General features: G+C 43.6%; 1 protein-coding gene across 29 annotated transcripts in view; it reads left to right on the forward strand.

The window, feature by feature from the left end:
• The window catches only part of R3hdm2 (R3H domain containing 2), a 119,947-nt gene extending 106,489 nt beyond the window's left edge, over positions 1-13,458 (forward strand). For all 29 annotated transcript variants that reach the window (XM_048806723.1, XM_015483133.2, XM_015483134.2 and 26 more), the window contains 9 exons: positions 28-154; positions 411-571; positions 1,002-1,156; positions 2,527-2,627; positions 8,212-8,381; positions 9,061-9,208; positions 10,838-10,935; positions 11,187-11,271; positions 12,434-13,458. In XM_048806723.1, the coding sequence (XP_048662680.1) occupies positions 28-154; positions 411-571; positions 1,002-1,156; positions 2,527-2,627; positions 8,212-8,381; positions 9,061-9,208; positions 10,838-10,935; positions 11,187-11,271; positions 12,434-12,774 (1,386 nt within the window). In that variant the 3' untranslated portion in view covers positions 12,775-13,458. The remainder of the gene's footprint in view (positions 1-27; positions 155-410; positions 572-1,001; positions 1,157-2,526; positions 2,628-8,211; positions 8,382-9,060; positions 9,209-10,837; positions 10,936-11,186; positions 11,272-12,433) is intronic.
• The last annotated feature ends 3,429 nt before the right edge of the window (positions 13,459-16,887 follow it).

A 16,887-nucleotide genomic window follows, 5' to 3' on the forward strand; every position in this document is an offset into this window, starting at 1 on the left:
TAGTAATTTGTTTCCTCTCTATTATAGATCCAGGTTTCTTATTATCCCCCTGGACAATATCCTAATTCCAACCAGCAATATCGACCTCTTTCTCACCCGGTGGCCTACAGCCCCCAACGTGGTCAACAGCTGCCTCAGCCATCCCAGCAGCCTGGTAAGAGGAGCCACTGGTGTAAGAAGATGGCTCATAGGAAAAGGACAGAGAAATTATCTTCCCCACTTAAAAAAAAAAAAAAAAAAAAAAAAAAAAGAAGGAATTATTAGGGTCCAAAGGAGGGGCCCAGGTTCTTTGGCTAGGGATGGGGGTCGGGGGATGGAGGCTTAAAATAGAATGGAGAAGGGAATTACTGCTAGAAAGTTGCCTTTTAAACATTTATACTAATGTTTTTTTCTGCTTTGCCTATCCCTAGGTTTACAGCCCATGATGCCTAACCAGCAACAGGCGGCTTACCAAGGCATGATTGGGGTCCAGCAGCCCCAGAACCAGGGCCTGCTCAGCAACCAGAGGAGCAACATGGGGGGCCAAATGCAAGGCCTGGTGGTTCAGTACACTCCACTGCCTTCTTACCAAGTGAGTGCATTCTGCACTGGGAAAGATCACCCAGGCCTTGAGATGAGGAAAAGGACAGCCTCCCAGGATCATCCATACAATTTCAATACTAAAATATTGTCTATTTCCCCCTAGAAGTTTTAGGGACTTTTCTCTAAAAGAAAGTCTGAGAGGAGTTTTTAAGTTGTTTGTGTTTATAAAGCCGTGCAAATGCCTGGGAAAGTAGGGTCTAAAGGAAATCAATTCTTTCTTATGTCAGATGCCCAAGGGTGATATTTAGAGAAGGGGAAAATGGAGATCGCTCTGTGACCATTTCCTCTGGACAAATAAAGAGAATAGGAGGAGGCTGTAAGAAGTAAAGAAGGAAGTTGCAATGCCCTGATCTAGTGATGACTAAGCTGTTCTGTAGATGAACTCAAGAGTACAATTAGATATTCTGTTTTCTACCCAGGTCCCAGTGGGCAGTGACTCGCAAAATGTGGTTCAGCCACCTTTTCAACAACCCATGCTGGTCCCTGCGAGCCAGTCTGTACAAGGAGGTCTCCCTGCAGGGGGTGTACCAGTGTACTACAGCATGATCCCACCAGCTCAGCAGAACGGTACAAGGTGAGGACTGCTGGAGAGCAACAGTATATTTTTCATAGACTTTCAGCAACTGTTGTATTGTCTTCTGTTTCTGTTGGCCTAGGAAACACAGGAGTAAGAATCCCAGTAGTGCTCTAAAGCAGGTAGAATATGAGGGAGTTCATTTTCCTTTGTTCCTTGATGATTTAACTTTGCATAGAGCCCATCAGCAGAGAAAAAATTCCTGCTTCAAAGATGGATGCTTATAATATTCCCCATTTTTTAATTTTTCAAATCAATGGGACTGAGAACTAGGTTTCAGAGACTGTACTTGTCATTAAAAGAAGCAATTTTGGAGCCAGGCAAAGTGCCTCACACCTGAAATCCCAGCTACTTGGGAGGCTTAGGCAGGAGGATCACAAGTTCAAGGCCTGCCTGGGCAACTTAATGAGATATATCTTAAAGTCTAAATTTTAAAAAGGGCTGAAGATGTAGCCATTCTGAGGTAGAATACTCTTGGGTTCAATCCCCAGTATCACACAAAAAAAGGAACAAAGCAATTTTTGGTTCTATGTACATAAGTTTCTGTGTATACTTGTATGTCTATAGATGAAACTCTAATGGCACATCTATTTCTGTATATCTATTTTCTGTATAAGTGTATATCATAGCTAATGGAATCATAACCATAGAACGTACTTTAAAAATAATCTAGTCCACAGCCCTTATTTTATTTTCCTGTCTTGATTTTTAAATGAAGAAATTTCAGGTAGGGTTGCATCCCCAAAGTCACACAGCTGGCTAGAAGTAGAGCTGGAACTAGAACTCAAGTATGGGTCTAACTGTCTGCATTTCTCTGTGTCTGTCTCCCAATGTATATTTGTTTATCTCTTTCTATATATATGTCTCTATGTTGTTTTGAATCTTGTGGGTCCCCCCATACCCATTTGTCTTTAGGGACTCTCAGTGTATGCCATTATACATAGATCCTAAATCATACATCTTCTTACTTTTGTTTAACACATTTCTTTCTAACATTCTGTGTCTTTCTCTGACACACTCTGCCTGTTTCTTATTGTGTTTCTAGAATCTGTGCACGCATACGTGCACGCGCGTGTTTGTGCGCATGTGTATATGCCTGGTGTTTCCACACTGTTGAAAAGAGCATGTGTCGCTAACATTCCATCTGTAGCACTGATTAGCAGCTTCCTAATTGAAAGATGATCAAGTACAAATATATATAATTAACTTTGAACTGATGAGTGATTTTAGAAATTGCACAGCAAATTGGTCTGGGAATGGCTTGGAGCTGCCTCTGCTTCCCACAGGGAGGCCCAAAGAAGCAGCAGCTGTTTGCCAGGAGCTGTTACCCTCTCTACTGCTTCACCACTCCTCTCTTCTCATCTCTCTAGCCCTTCTGTGGGGTTTCTACAGCCCCCTGGCTCTGAACAGTACCAGATGCCTCAGTCTCCTTCTCCCTGCAGTCCACCACAGATGCCACAGCAGTACTCAGGTAAGAGGATAAAGAATTTGGGGAGGGGCTGGGGCTGTGGCTCAAGCTGTAGCGCGCTCGCCTGGCATGCGTGCGGCCTGGATTCAGTCCTCAGCACCACATACAAACAAAGATGTTGTGTCCTCCGAAAACTAAAAAAAATAAAATATTAAAAAATTCTCTTTCTCGCTCAAAAAAAAAATAATAATAATTAATTAAAAGTGCTGGGAAAGGATGTAAATTCATTTGTTTTAAAAAAAAAAAAGAATTTGGGGAGGGCTTGGGTACTGGTAAGGGCAAACATTGCTGCCAGGCTTGTGCTTTAGAGTTGAAAGTTGAAAGTTTTAGAGTTGATTTACTGACCCCATCATGAAGAAAGACCAAAGTCTTGACAGGGGTTATCCAAGGGTGCTGGAGCTGATCTCTGATGAGGTTAGGAAGCCATATCTCTGGGTTTCTTTTACTCTGCTGTGCTCTGAGCACCTGTGCACATGTGTGTGCGTCCATATTGCGCACTCTCTCTCTCTCTCTCTCTCTCTCTCTCTTTTTTTTTTTTTGACAGCACTGGGAATTGGGGACTGAACCCAGGGCTTTATGCATGCTAGGCAAGCAGTCTACCACTAAGCTACATCCCCAGCCTCTCCCCTTCCTACCCGCTCTTCTACCCTACCTCCCCAGTTTTCCCCCTCCCCCTCCCTCTCTTCTTTCCTGAATCCAGTATTACACTCAGATACTTTTGGGTCATAAAATACTCACCTCTGTCACCTGCACTCATTCTTCCTTTAGATGGCTTTTCTCTGGTGGGGGAAGTTAAAAAAATGCTTTTTTTTTTTTTTTTTTAAGTCTTATCAGTTTAGCAACTTTTAGTGTGTGCCTCACATACATTGATATTTGAACTCTTATCATACTTTGTAGGGAGGAAATTAAGACTTCAGAGAGGTTACATTACTTACTTAGATCACTATCATAGAACTTGAACTTGGGACTTTTGACTTTCCATATCCTATGTTGCATCCCACAGCAGTTAAAGAAACTTCAGAGTTTCTGGAGGGAAGTTTCAATTTAGCCTTTAATCATCTTGGTTCCACTCTATTGTGGGAATGTCAGAGTGCCCTCTTCTGGTGAGAGGGAGATATTTTGCCAGTTTCTCCCATTTAGAAATGGAATTTTTCACTTAAAATTTTTTACACCCTCTCTATGAGGTGGTTCTAGAATTATCTTGCTCATAAGACATGGTCAGTTCTTTAAGGAGCAGTGACTTCTGACTTCATCTAGGCTAAACATGGATTCTTACAGTCTGAGGTTTTAAATTCAATAGACTTTTGTTTTTTATTATGTAAGTGGTGTCTTCGACTATTTTTCCTATCCACCAGGGGAACTTGGCCTTGAAATTCCCAGCAGAGTATGGAAATTGTAGAAACTAGCTCCAAGAACCACTGTAGCCTGTGGTGGTGCTTGGTACCGCAGGGCATTTTCTCTCCTATTTATTAAGATAAGTGTGTACATGTGCATGCAGGTATACTTGTATACACATTTTTGTGTATATCCTTTGTGGTATGTCATTATCTATTTGGTCTTTGGTTATATTTGTTCATATTCAAATATAAGATTTTTGAATCCAGAAAAAAAACTACAGATTAAGTTCTGGATTAAGTCAACTAAAACAGCTGCTATTCTGGAAGCTAACACTAGACATCTGGGCTGGGGGTATGGAAGAAGGAGATAATCTAGGCTTTTCAAATCTAAAGAAATGAGGAAGCTGGGCACAGTGGCACACGCCTGTAATCCCAGCAGCTCTGGAGGCTAAGGACAGGAGGATCATGAGTTCAAAGCCAGCCTCAGCAAAAGTAAGGTGCTAAGCAATTCAGTGAGATCCTGTCATTAAATAAAATACGAAACAGGGCTGGGATGTGACTCAGTGGTCGAGTGCCCCTGAGTTCAATCCCCGGTACCCACACCTTGCCCCCCCTCAAAAAAAAAGAAATGAGGAAACCTTCTTCATCATTTATTTCCTTTGCTTCTTTGGAATTTTCCCAGGAATATCTCCTTTCTTCCCAGCCATCTTGATTGATCTTGGGCTTTCCAACTGCCCCTTTTACACCTAGAAACCCTCTGTTCTACCCAGGTCATCTAAGAGACCATATTTACCACACCAGTAATTTTAACTTTTTAATCACTATTCATGGAGGGAGTGGAAAAAGCTTCTGAGGCTGGGGTTGTAGCTCAGTTGAAGAGTGCTTGCCTACCATGTATGAGGCACTGGGTTCTATTCTTAGCACTGCACATAAATAAATAAAATAAAGGTCCATATATAAAAAATAAAAGGGGAGAAGCTTCTTCTACCTTCATTTCCAGTTTACCTTTTATTGGGAATATAGACAACAGGCATAGCCCACAAGGACCGCTCTGTCACCTTCAAAGAACAGTCACCCGCCTTCCTATTATGTAGCAACATGGTCACTTTTCCAAAAATAAAGGCAGGGATTAGATTGGTCATTCCTGGAACAACTGTTCTGATTTATTAATACGTTTTTGTAGCTGCCCAGTTTACCCCCAAGCCTGTACCTTATTTCCTCCCCTATAATATTAGATATAACTATAACTCCAGGAAACACTTTTCTTCCTACCAAAATAATGGCTGTGGGTCCCTTGAGGTTGTTACAGGGATGCTTGTCAGGGGAAGATGCACTTAGACATGAAATGGCAGCAATATCTGTACTCCCAACTCACAGTGACACAGCAGCATGGACAGAGTAAGATGCATACAGGAATAGCCTGTCATATACTTACTGGTTTATTTTTTTACCTGGGGGCATTTGAAAGCTCAGACTATTCTCTTCCACTTCCTGAAGATACCCCTTTCCCCCACCAAAGGGAAAAAGGAGAAAAGGTCAAGATACTGATTTTTATCCTACAATTTGGGAAATACACCTTTGGATTTTATTTCTCTAGACATTGTTTTCCATAGGTTCGATTCCTGGGGGTAAGGAAGAAAACTTATCAGTCTTCTACCTCAGTGATTAAAAAAAAAAAAAAAAACCTAAACAATTCTGCCAGACATAAATGTCATCTGTTTATATTTATACGATTTGCTCTGCCCAATCGACCTTTCTGCCCAGGTTTAATGATGCCACTTTAAAAGCCATTCACATGTCCCCTCTCCTTTTAGAGCTTTCAAGCTGAAATTGATTTCCTTATTCAGCCCCTTTCTCCCCCTTCCTACCAGCTCTCAACCCAGACTCCTTCCCCCAACCTGATTATATGGGAGTGCCATCACTGGGCAGTGGGTTTTTGTCTTTCTTTTTTATTGCCACGTCCATTAAGAAGTAGCGACAGTTCAGCTGCTTAACGGATGCCACCTGCTTTTGGCTTGAGGAAGAGAAGCATAAAAATCAGCTCATCAGCAGAGTAGTGCTCTGTGTCCTCGCCTGAATGAAGGAACAATGCTCCAGGCCAGCGGGGGAGGACTGAGTATGGGGAGGAGATCAGGAAAGAGGCTGTAGACTAAGAATCCTGACTTTGTTTTTGTTGGAATCAGAGAAAATAATATGTGGGCTTTTTTTCTTCTTCTTCTTCTTCTTCTTCTCTCCCCTTGAGCCCCCGGTAGCTCCTTATGGCTACACTTTGATATTAGAGATTCTTTTGCCTTGCTTATGCTCACCCCTGTACCCTCACACATCCCCCATTTTTCCTGGCCCAGGGCATTGGGCTCAGATTATGAGATGCCTTCTAGAAAAGCTGTGGATTTGATTATTTTTACATTGGCTCCCTCAGGTATCAATGAGGAGTTTGAATAAGGTCAATTGCAATTTTGTTGAAAGAGGATGTTGGAGTGGATGGGGCTCTTAGGATGGGGAAATAAAAATGCCCAAGGCAACTATAGTAAGGAGAGAGTTGTTAAATGCATGATACTCCACAACTGCAATTTTCCAGTGGCCTTTCTACAAACCATACTGATGAATACCCTCTCCCCCGCTCAGTAGGGGATGGGGAGATACAGGCCTATTGCTCTAACTATTTGTGCTCCCTGATTGGATAAACCCTAAAGGGTAGGAGGCACACATTGGCTGGGGAATAGGATCTGATAGATGCCATGTCTTCTGAGGGGCTCTCTCAGGCCTCCTGCTGCTGCTTTTCCTTTCCTTTGACCAATACTACCTTGAGAAAAGCAATCATACTCACTTCCCAGCATGACTAGTGCCCAGGGCAAGAGGCAACATTTCCCATCATAGGAAGCAATATGGTGGCAGCAGTAGTAGCAATCCTGGAGCACAGAACCAGGAAAACAGCAGCATTACAGCAGATTTTTCAATCTAGTATACCTCAGCTCCTGTTTCTCTACTACCACACACAGGAACTCAGTCTCAACAGAATTTAGCCTGGGAGGTCAAGAGCAAACCCCCTGACTGGACAATCCCCTGTGGGGAAGCAGAAACTGTACCTATTCCTCCCTGGGGGAACTGTCCATCAACTACTTCTCCCTGACTTCTTACCTGTTTACCACGAAGAGGATTTAAGACAATATTCATCCTCATTGTGCCCTTCCCTTCCTCCATCCTGTGAGTTGATGAGGCTATCCATGGTTACCAGTGCCTATATTTAAGGGTTGCATCCCATCACCTGAAACTGTCATTGTAGCAGTCAGAATGTCTGAACTCCCATTGTCCTCCTCTGGTATTGGCCTCATTCAGAATCTCCTCATCCATTTCAGGAACTTCCTAATGGGTCTTCTTGCCACAGTTTTCCTCCCTTCACTATCCTACATTTTGCTATTTGGATTGGCAGTCAAAGCATCAGTTCTGTCCCAGTACCTCTAGGATAAAGTCCAAGCATCTTACCAAAATGCACTTCAAACTTTGACATTAACTCTTTGTTTAATGTCTGACTTGTTAGCAGACTATTCCTTTTAGGAGAGCAGGATCAGGCTTGTTCTTTGCACACTCAGTGCTCAGCCAAACGACTAGCACATTGTAAATGTTCAATAAATGTTTGTTTCATAAATATACCTCAGCTTTTGCTGCTTCCCCTACATAGTGCCTGTGTCTTCTCACCTCATGTCTTTTGTCATTTCCTAAACATGATGTATATTTCCATGCTATTCCCTCTGCTTGAAAGGTTTCCCACCCCACCCCACCCAACCCTTGGCCAAGAAATATTTCTGAAGTCTGGCTCCATGAAGCTGTGTGCATCTTCTCTAGTACAATCAGAACTTTCTGACTTACCTGTAGCCCTTACCAGAAAAACTTGTACATGTCTACAGCCCTTTATCATGCCCAGACCTTTGAGCAATCTGACCTGGGTATTTGGTAATACCCAACTCTGACGGAATGGAGTACTTTTTCTGCCAAGCATACCAAAGTGCCCCTCACCAGGTGAAGGCCAAGAGAGCACTGGCATCATCTCTCTTCCACTCAAACTTCCACTGGTTTGGGGAGAGGGAGTCAGAAGCCAAATCAGCAGTGATTTCAGATTCCTGGCAGGACACTGTTTGAGTGACCCTGAAGTGAGTTGGGTGTATTGCTTACTGGCTTTCCCACTCAGGGCTAACTGGAAGAATAAAATATACTTTGAATTCTCAACCAACTGCTTTTTTCCTGCCACTCAGGAGTGTCACCTTCAGGACCAGGAGTGGTGGTCATGCAACTGAATGTCCCTAATGGACCCCAGCCCCCCCAAAATCCATCCATGGTTCCATGGAATCACTGTAAATACTACAGCATGGACCAGCGGGGTCAGAAGCCTGGAGACCTGTACAATCCTGACACTAGCCCCCAGGTGAGTCCTCCAACCCTGCTTTGTCTTGGCAAGGAGGGGACCAGAATATTCCCAGGGAGCAATCTTTGTTATTGACGGAGCAGCCTCTTTTACACATCTTTCCCTGGGTATTTTCGGGGGGAAACACAAGAAATTGAAGAGAGCATTCTCCATTAAGGAACCTAAAATCTAAGGTGGGAGAAGTAATACACTCTAGTAAATGCTCATCAGAGAATATTTTAAATGAAGAGTTGAAGCTCAGTGTTAGAGTGCTCACCTAGCTTAAATGAGGCCCTGGGTTCTATTCCCAGCACCACCAAAAAAATAAGAAATTAATTCTGTGGTGGAAGAAGAGATTAAAAAAATGATAGANGTAGAAACTAGCTCCAAGAACCACTGTAGCCTGTGGTGGTGCTTGGTACCGCAGGGCATTTTCTCTCCTATTTATTAAGATAAGTGTGTACATGTGCATGCAGGTATACTTGTATACACATTTTTGTGTATATCCTTTGTGGTATGTCAAAAGTGGATGTTAATTAATTAATTAAGGGTTAAGAAATCAGTTTCAAGGAGCAATCTGACTTTGGCAGAGTTCACAAGAGCAAATTATTTCCTGAGAGGTAAATTTAAAGCCACGCCATAGGAATATGCAGAGAATAATGTTTGGTGTTTATGTGATATGTGCTCCTCTCTTCCACAGGCCAACACACAAATGAGCAGCAGCCCTGTCACATCTCCTACTCAGTCTCCAGCACCCTCTCCTGTCACCAGCCTCAGCAATGTCTGCACAGGACTCAGTCCCCTGCCTGTCCTCACACAGTTCCCCCGGCCTGGGGGTCCAGCACAGGGTAGGGGGTTAGATTAGGGCTGGCTGCTGTGGAATTCACCATTCACAAACCACTTCTAGCTGGGGAAATTAGAGGGCAACAATAGTCAGGGAACCCATGTAACTGATTCAATTCTGGGAGCTAGCTTTTCTTTTAACATCCCTGTTGAGACCAACAACAACCTACCCATCTCTCTCGATGCCCTTAATTAACTTATTCCAGCCCTCCTTTATGTACTTGTATTTACTACCAAGTAGGGTAAAAGAGCTGGAGAAAAAGTTTATTGAACTTTCTAATGAACTAAAGAGTTTAGCCTATCATCAGTACTGAGTCTGAGGGCTGGGACTGTGGGACTGTGAGAATAGTATGGTTTTAAAAGAGGGAACACTGGGTTTGGGCTAAAACATGGGTTTCATTTCCACCACAAACTAGTTTTATGATGTTGAGCAAGTTATTTAAGCTCAGATCTAGACCTTAGTTTTCTGATCTATAAAAATGAGGTAAACATGAGATGAAGTTGAAGATAGTCTTGTTTGCTTTCTGACTTGACTGTCTCAAGCAATATAAAAATAAGATTAGGACTTAGGTTGTAGCTCCGTGGTAAAGTGCTTGCCTTGTTTGCGTGAGGCCCTGGGTTTGATCCTCAGCACCACATAAAAATGTAAATAAAAATAAAGATATTTTATCCATCTACATCTAAAATATGTATATATATATATATATATATATATATATATATATATATATATATATATATATATNAGGGATGTGGCTCAGTGGTTAAGTATCTCAAGGTTCAGTCCCTGTACCCAAAAAAAAAAAAAAAAAAAAAAAGATTATAGAATATGGTTTTAAAACTTTAAAGTGCTCTGAAATGTAACATTTTATTGGTGATAGGTAGCACTTGTGGTGCTTAATATGTACCAGACACTGCTATAAGTGCTTTATGTTCATTTATTCATTTGTCCTTCCAGCAATACTAAAGAGGGGAAAACATCCCAACATCATATTTCCAGTTGCAGAGCCAGTATTTTAATCTAAGCAATCTGGCACCAAGGCTGTGTTCTCATCCACCACACTGTATTACCTCTCACATGCATAAGGAACTTGGACCCTTGGGTTTGGGGGTGGAGGAAATCTGTATAAGAGATAAAAGACATTCACCAAGGGTCTATAGGTTTCTTCCTTTATCATTTCTGTAGGTTTCTGTCTATGAAAGCAACCCTTTTTGAGCCTCTATCTCTGAGTCATCTGCTTCACCCACCTGGGTGGACAAAGGACACAGTGTACAAAATGGAGAAATATTCTCTCTCCCCATCCAGTCCTGGGGCAGGTGCTGGAGATGATGGATCTCCTTGAGGGCATCACCTGTACTGAGGCAGACAGACTTCACTCAGGCACACAGATTCAGTGGTTCAAGGATACTCAGGGCTGCCTGGCAGGGGTAATGGGGAGACAACAATGGGAGATACAGCTGAAAGCCAAGGTGTTTAGGAAGAAAGACAGCCCTTAAGTCAGACATGTGGGTCATTATAGAAAAGGTAGGAATAGTATACACTATGGCTCTTCAATTCCAGAGCCCCCTGAAGTTTCATAATAACCAAACTGTAAAGCTCAAACTTCAGAAAACCATCTGCTCTTACTCTCTAGGTGATGGGCGCTACTCCCTGTTGGGCCAGCCATTACAGTACAATCTATCCATCTGCCCTCCCTTGCTTCACAGCCAGTCAACTTACACGGTACACCAGGTAAGGGTGTCCACCGCCTTAGGGCCATCAGAACTGCCCCCTTTTCTCATCTGGGTGCCTATCTGTAAGCTATCTGCTCCAACCAGCTGTGTGGACAAACAAAAAATGGACTCTTGTTTCTCATTGGCCAATCCACCTTGTAGAGTGGACTCCTCATGGTTAGGTGCTACTCAGTCTCTCAAGCAGATACTGAAAAACAAGGTGGTCATTATTATTTACTTGGAGTGAGAGTTATCTTTCAAATGTTGAAGGGACAGAGTGGATTGAAGCACGGAAACCGCAGCAAGAGACAAGCACTCAAATCTGCCTCCACTGACCTGGGCACAGCAGATGTTGGTGAGTGGCAGAAGGCCAAATCCCTAAGAGAAAGTGCCCAGCTCTCTAGCCCTTTGGTACCAGTCCAGGATGAATAGGAAATCCAACTGAGGGTGGGGAATAGAAATCGAGCCTTTTGTGCTCAAGAGCAAACAAAAGCTGCACTAGTGAGTATCTCAGTCCCCTTACCAAGCCATTCTGGGTCCTGAGGCAGATCACAGTAAAAATTGGGAATAGCACAGTCATGGGAATTGCTGAGCCTCTTATTAGCCAACTGTCTCCTGGGAGCAGTCCTGATCTTAATGCTGGACATCTACCTTTGGGTAGTGCTAGACTTGATTTTGGAGGAAACTGATAGAGAATTATGGAAGAAGTAACTTTCTTCCTACAGGCCCTTCCATGCTATGAATACAAGGTCTCTCAGAATCCTATTTGCAGCAGTTAGCTGAACTGAAAGGAAAGGAAGGGAAACTCACTTTCCAAAATGTTAAGGAGGAAGAATCTATTTGGGGCAGCCTCTGGGTGGAAAAGGAACATGTTTCAGATTGATCTACTAAAGACCACAAGCAAAAATATTTCCTTCATAAGAATAACACCTTGCTGGGGGTGGAGCATCATTTCTCTGTTCACTTTTTATTTAAAACCCACTCTTTATTTAAAACCCACAGGCGCATTCCTGTAATCCCAGCAGCTCAGGATGCTGAGGCAGGAGAATTGCAAGTTCAAAGCCAGCCTCCGCAACTTAGTGAGGCCCTAAGCATCTTAGTGAGACCCTGTCTCTAAATAAAATATAAAAAAGGGCTGGGAATGTGTCTCATTAGATAAGCACCCCTGGGTTCAGTCCCTAATACCCCCCCCCCAAAAAAAAAAGTGACACCTGATGATAGAACACAGGTATTTGTCCTGAGATCATAAGCCTGGGATTCTGATTCCCAGACCCTTCTTACAAGCTACGTCTTTGGGTTAGGTGAAGAGAGTTTCGCTTTTTTCCCCCTGTTAAGTTTCCCTGATCAAAGTCTTAGGGAAGGGGTATTGGGTTGAATTGGGAAGGGGAGGAAAGGGCTAAGTGGCAAAGCTTTTAAGGACATTGTATACAGACTTAGCTGGATATTTCTTTGACCAGCTGCTGTCCAATCCTTCTTACCCTATCTCTCACAAAATATCTTCTCTCCTCCCCTTCCAGTCCTTGGGCGCGTGCTGGAGGTGACAGATCTTCCTGAAGGCATCACTCGTACTGAGGCAGACAAACTCTTCACTCAACTCGCCATGTCCGGCGCCAAGATCCAGTGGCTCAAGGATGCTCAGGGGCTGCCTGGTGGGGGTGGAGGGGACAACAGTGGGACTGCCGAGAATGGCCGCCACTCAGACCTTGCTGCCTTTTACACCATTGTGGCTGTGTTTCCCAGCCCCCTGGCTGCCCAGAATGCCTCCCTTCGCCTGAACAACTCTGTGAGTCGCTTCAAACTTCGAGTGGCCAAAAAGAACTATGACCTGAGGATCCTGGAGCGAGCCAGTTCCCAATAAATGGAGAAGGGGAAGGAACTGTCACAATAGGGCCTGGGGACAGAGTGGAGAGGACCCAGATGGAACAGAGGCAGAAAGTAAGGAGACAGATGCCAAACTGGGGCCTAAGACATTAGGGATGAAGAGGGAAACAGACTCACACTGGCACTGGACTCCTTGCCAATTCCCTGCCATGGGTCCCCTCTTTTTCCTTGATTGGACCCCCTTTGCTTCCCTCTCCTTCCCATCCTCTTCTATCATTTTTTTAATCTCTTCTTCCACCACAGAATTAATTTCTTATTTTTTTGGTCAGGTAGAATTGGGAGCATCCCACACTCCCCTCTTTATTCCCTTTCCATCCTATTTTCCCTTTCCTTTTTTGGTCTTTATGAGTATATTTATATGGACAGAATTAAGAAAAACAAAATTGATTTCCCCATTCTCTTACTTCCCCCATCTTGTCTCCCCAAACCCCCCAGAGTTAAAACTTGGGACTCCCCTTACCCCCAGAACACTTGTATATTGTTTGTTTGAGGTTTGTGCCATAGTAACAGACACAGTATTTAATTGCACATACAGATGTTTGCTGGGTATATTCACTGTAAATTTTATTTAATCTGGTTTTTGTTTGTTTGGGGGATTACTTGGGGGGAGGTTGATTTTGTTTTTAAATATAAAAAAAAAAAAAACTGACACTGGACATCAGTCACTGTTTCTCTGTTGCCGCCCTGGTGTGTATGGGAGGGTGAGGTGTGGGTTGAAGACCCTGGGTAGGTACAACCCCTATAGCTTGTGGGCAGCTGGGGAGGGTAGTTGTTGGGTTGGGATGGCTTTCCCCAGCATGTGCACATACCTCTCCCTAATACTATTCCTCCCTCTCCCCTGGACTCAATTTTGATAGAAGGCTAAGTTTTGTCAGTACTTTGGTTTGGGGCTCTTGCACCTCTGCTACAAACTGGTTCATCAAACATGTCACTTCTCTACTCTGAACCTCTGTGTCCCAAGAGTTTGCTTCCATCCTGTTAATTCTCATTTAGAGCCTTTGCAACTGATCTGGGGAGGGATGAGTGAAGTCTAGAACTGTGTTGAGATGCTATCCTCATTCCTATCTATCTAATCTTCTGAAAACTTTCAGAGATGGAGAACCTGGGCCTTTAGTCCGAAAGCCCAGAAGATTGGGTTCTACTTGGCAGAAACAGAACTAGAGGTTTCTTATAATAAAAGCTGTATCAACTGAACTTGTAGTGCCCATGTGTGTTCAGCAGTCTCTGTCCTGTGCAGCTGAAGAAAAATGAAGAGCAGAAGTAACCTGCCTGCAAGATAGAACTTTCTACCTATGGACCCTCTGGGCTATACTGTTCTGCAACCCTTCAGAGGAGAACCATTAAAGAGGCTGTAGACTGCTGGGTATGGTGGTGCATGCTGTAATCCCAGCAGTTTGGGAGGCTGAGGCAGTAGGATTACAAGTTAAAGGCCAGCCTCTACAATTTAGTGAGGCCCTAAGCAACTTAGAGAGACCCTGTCTCAAAGAATAAAAAAGGGCTGGGGATGTGGTTCAGTGCTTAAGTGCCCCTGGTTTCACTCCCCTGAATCCCACTCCCCGCCCCAAAAAAACTGTAGACTCACCCATTCAGAATTCCCTTTTCAATTTCATCTACCTCTTAAAGAGAGCAAAGAGCAGTGAGTAAAAATGACATTGCCTTGGAAATCTAGGCCTGGGTAGCTCTATCTCTAGTCAAGCTCCTCCTAGAGATTGTCTAACCCAACCTCCAATGTGGTCTTTTGTCTCACAAATACAAGGGATAGTGCATGAGAGGCAAGCACTCTACCAACTGAGCTATATCCCCAGCCCTCCATTACCCTCTGAAGATAGTGTTTTTCAACCATGTCACAGTCCAATTAGCTGTATCTTTGTGAGAGAAAAATGCCATATATTAGGACATCAGAGGTAAGAGGTAGAATCAGGGAATTAAAAAAGAGCTATAATTCTGCCAGTGCAATGGTGCTTTCCCGGCAACTCAGAAGTCTGAGACGGGAGGATCAAAAGTTTGAGCCCAGGGCTGGGGCTGTAGCTGAGTGGCAGAGTGCTTGTCTAGCATGTGCAAGGCACTGGGTTTGATCCTCAGACCACATAAAAAAAGTAAACAACAGTCTGGGGTTGTGGCTCAGTGGTAGACCACTCACCTAGCATGTGCCAGGCCCTGGGTTCAATCCTCAGCACTACATAAATAAATAGAATAAAGCTATCGTGTCCAATTACAACTAAAAAATAAATATTTAAAAATAAACAAACAAAATATGGGGCTGGGGCTGTAGCTCAGTGGTGGAGCACCCACCTTGCACATGTGAGGCACTGAGTTCAATTCTCAGCACCATATGAAAATAAATAAAGATACTGTGTCCATCTACAACTAAAAAACTATTAAAAAAAATAATACGGGGAGGGGCTGGGGTTGTGGCTCAGCATAGAGCACTTGCCTTGCACGTGTGAGGCACTGGGTTTGATCCTCAGCACCACATAAAAATAAGTAAACAAAGGTACTGTGTCCATCTACAACTAAAAAAAAAAATAAAAGTTTGAGCCAGCATAGGCAATCTAGTGAGACCCTGTCTCAAAAAATAATAAGGGCTAAGGGGTATAAGTCAGGTACAGTGAGTGTCCCTGGATTCAATCCCTGGCACTACACACACACACAAAAAAAAAAAAAAAAAAAGGGAAGAGAATATTACTTACAAATGATTAAACACTCCCTAAACTTGTCAAGGGTTTCCTCTACCTGGGTTTTATACTCTTACTCCCCAGATACCCTCAGATAAAAGTCCCAGCCCCCCCCCTTTTTTTTAGGTGTTTTATTGTTTGTTTTTGTTTTTGTTTTGCTTTGGTACTGTGGATGATTTAACCCCGAAGTATTTAACCACCGAGCTATATCCACAGCCCTTTTTCAAATTTTGAGGCAGTCTCATTAAGTAAGTTGCTTAGGGCCTTGCTAAGTTGCTGAGAGGCTGGCCTTGAACTTGGAATCCTACTGCCTCAGCCTTCTGAGTTGTGTGTATGTGCCTGTGAGCCACTATACTGGCTCCAGCTCTTTTTCAGTAACTCTTATAGTTCCTTCACCCTGAGGACAAGATTTTAGAGGAATAGGGAGAAAGAAGTCTCTAGGAGCAGTGGAAAGGAACAAAGAGTACTACTTATCCCTCATTCCCTTACAGGACAGTACGTGCCCCTGACCACCACAGATGAGAAATCAATCTAATGTGGCTGATAAGAGAGCTCTGAGAATCCAAATTATCCTTTCCTCACCAGTTCCCAGGCCTTTCCTAGACTAAGGGCTTGAAGTGAGATCAATGTTTGAGGGTATATAAACACGTGGCCACGGGAAGACAATGGCTGAGAGTATATGTCTACTTAGGTAGCCTAGGGAAGGTAGAATTGGGAACCTGTTGGGACCTTTGGAAAATTGTTTTTTAATTCATCTTGACTTCACCTTCAGACATCTAAAATCCCCTCAAACAAGTCTGGACATAGTGATTCATGCCTATAATTTGGGAGGCTGAGACAGAAGGACTGCAAATTTGAGGTTAGCTTGGACAACTTAGTGAGACCCTATCTCAAAAGAAAAAAAAGGATTGGGGATGTAGCTTAGATGATAAAGTGCCACTGGTTTCAATCTTCAGTACCCACCCACGCCACCAAATACAATCTCTTCAAGTATGTGGCATGAAGAGAAACTGCCCCTTCCTGACTAGCGGGTACTGACCTACTCACCATAAGAATCAGGGAAGGACAACCCTGGGGGATGGGAGGAGTTAGGGTCCAGCCCTGCCCCAGACCTCCTCTCGTGTCCAATTTCTCTGTGTCAGCTGTGCCGTTCAGCTGTCCATTTTCCTTCAGCCCTGTCATCTCACACTGACACCAAGACAAGAGGCTAGCGGCCTACAAAATACCGTCTGGGTGGCTGGTGTGAGTACGGAGGGTATTGGGGGGGCTTAGCCCCCAAGGAAGAGGACCAGTCCTTCCCCAGCACCACCTCAGGCCTCAGGGTCTCCCTCTTCCCTCCAGAGACGGTGGACTGGTTTAGGGAATCCCAAACGTAAGTTTCCCCTTCATCCTCTTTCCATTTCCAAGACTGCTCT

The sequence above is a fragment of the Marmota marmota genome, unplaced genomic scaffold, assembly GCF_001458135.2.
Source record: "Marmota marmota marmota unplaced genomic scaffold, marMar, whole genome shotgun sequence".
Taxonomy (NCBI): Eukaryota; Metazoa; Chordata; class Mammalia; order Rodentia; family Sciuridae; genus Marmota; species Marmota marmota.